This window comes from Propithecus coquereli, unplaced genomic scaffold, assembly GCF_000956105.1.
Source record: "Propithecus coquereli isolate 6110/MARCELLA unplaced genomic scaffold, Pcoq_1.0 Scaffold281, whole genome shotgun sequence".
NCBI classification, from domain to species: domain Eukaryota; kingdom Metazoa; phylum Chordata; class Mammalia; order Primates; family Indriidae; genus Propithecus; species Propithecus coquereli.
In genome coordinates, this window is record NW_012148408.1 from 2689496 (window position 1) to 2691164 (window position 1669).

The window sequence follows — 1669 nt, forward strand, 5'->3', positions numbered from 1 at the left end:
GTGGACCAAAGCGTGTACTTCCCCCTAAAACGCTGGCAAATTATTTTAAAGTATCTTCCAAACCAAAAAATAATGGAGAAATAGAAGCACTTCTAGAAAATAATAAAGGTAAGACATTAAGTTGACAAAATAAATTTTACATATTTAAATATCAATGATTCTGACACATAAAAATATGAACATATTTTATGAGTTCCTATTGCTATTTGTTAAACCTCAGCTACACTGAAGGTCTACATATGGAAGTTTTAATATTTCAGTTTTGATAATGGATTTCAGTTTGAGCTTATGCTGTGGAAATATCCAGGGTCTTATTAAAAGTTGATTTTACCTAAAATATTAATATTTTATTTATGCAGGAGTCAAACAAATTACTGAGACTAAATCTACAAGTGCAACTAATTTAAATGTCAAAGAATTTGGAGCTGAGGAACCCGGCAGGAAAAATGCAACATCTCTTATTCTTTTTGAGGAGGTAGGGTTACAGAAGTACACATTCATGATATTTCATGATAAAAACTTTTTAAAAAATGACTATATGTTTTCTTATAAAGAGGTATAAAATAGCTAAGAAAGTCAGTAATACTCCCATCTATTTGAAATTAAAGCAAATAAAGCCATTAACTCTAGAATTTTTGAGGAAGATGATGAACACAATTCATGGTTACTAATTATTCAATGATTATAGAAATTATTCTGATTCATACTTACCCAGTTACAGGTGGCTACATATATTTATTTTTAATGTTTGATATTTGATTATTAAAATTCATTTATAGTGGATGACATTGTAAGCTTTCAGCATGGGCTGAATTCACACTGTTTATAAATTCACAAATTTTTGTCTCTAGCAGACATATAGTATATCTACTATGTATACATAACTGATATCCAGTGTATCGTTACTTGTTATGTTAATATTCTAATAAACGGTTTGTAGGTTGATGTAATTTTTGATGAAGATGCTGGGTTTTTGAATGCAATCAAAACATTCATGGCAACAACTAAACGACCTGTAATCCTTACTACAAGTGGTAAGTAACAGTGATTTTAATACAGTTAATTACCTTTGGCTAAAAATGTTTGATAAAAGCTTCTAATTTTAGTTAGAAATGTTCCTTTAAAAATCAGCCAATTAAGTCTTTTTTTCTAAAATGAGGGGGTGCCTAGATATTTTTGAAACAGTTATTCAAATTTGTAATTGATTTGCAGCCTCAAGTTATTATAAAATTAAGATATTACCTCACAAATAGCAATGGCTTTTTAAAAATGGATACTACTTTGGGTCTCTGTGTTGGGTATTAGATATTTAGGAAGCTGAGAACAGCCTAGAATGCAGATAGAAAGATTTATGAACTAGCTAGTGAAGGTATTTTTTGTTAGGGAAAATATCAGATTCTTCTCCTTGCCTCTTTATCATACCTATAATTAGATCACCAAACCTCACAGAGTGGTCAAGATTTTTTATGGAATTGAACCTTTCTGCAGTTCCTTAATATTGAGTTTAACCATTCTTTACTCCCTGATAACAGTCTTATATAGATTATTGCATATTTTAGCTAAAGTAAACCATCATCAGCCTAACAGAATCAATCTACCTTCTCAGGAATTAGCATTGAATGTTTCATTTTAAAAACTCAATTCCTTTTTTTTTTTTTTTTTTTTGAGA

General features: G+C 29.5%; 1 protein-coding gene across 1 annotated transcript in view; it reads left to right on the plus strand.

Moving 5' to 3' along the window:
- Positions 1-1669, plus strand: part of ATAD5 (ATPase family, AAA domain containing 5) — a 72452-nt gene that overhangs the window by 54957 nt on the left and 15826 nt on the right. The window contains 3 exon segments of the mRNA XM_012648232.1: positions 1-120; positions 360-475; positions 941-1034. Coding sequence (XP_012503686.1) covers positions 1-120; positions 360-475; positions 941-1034 — 330 coding nt within the window.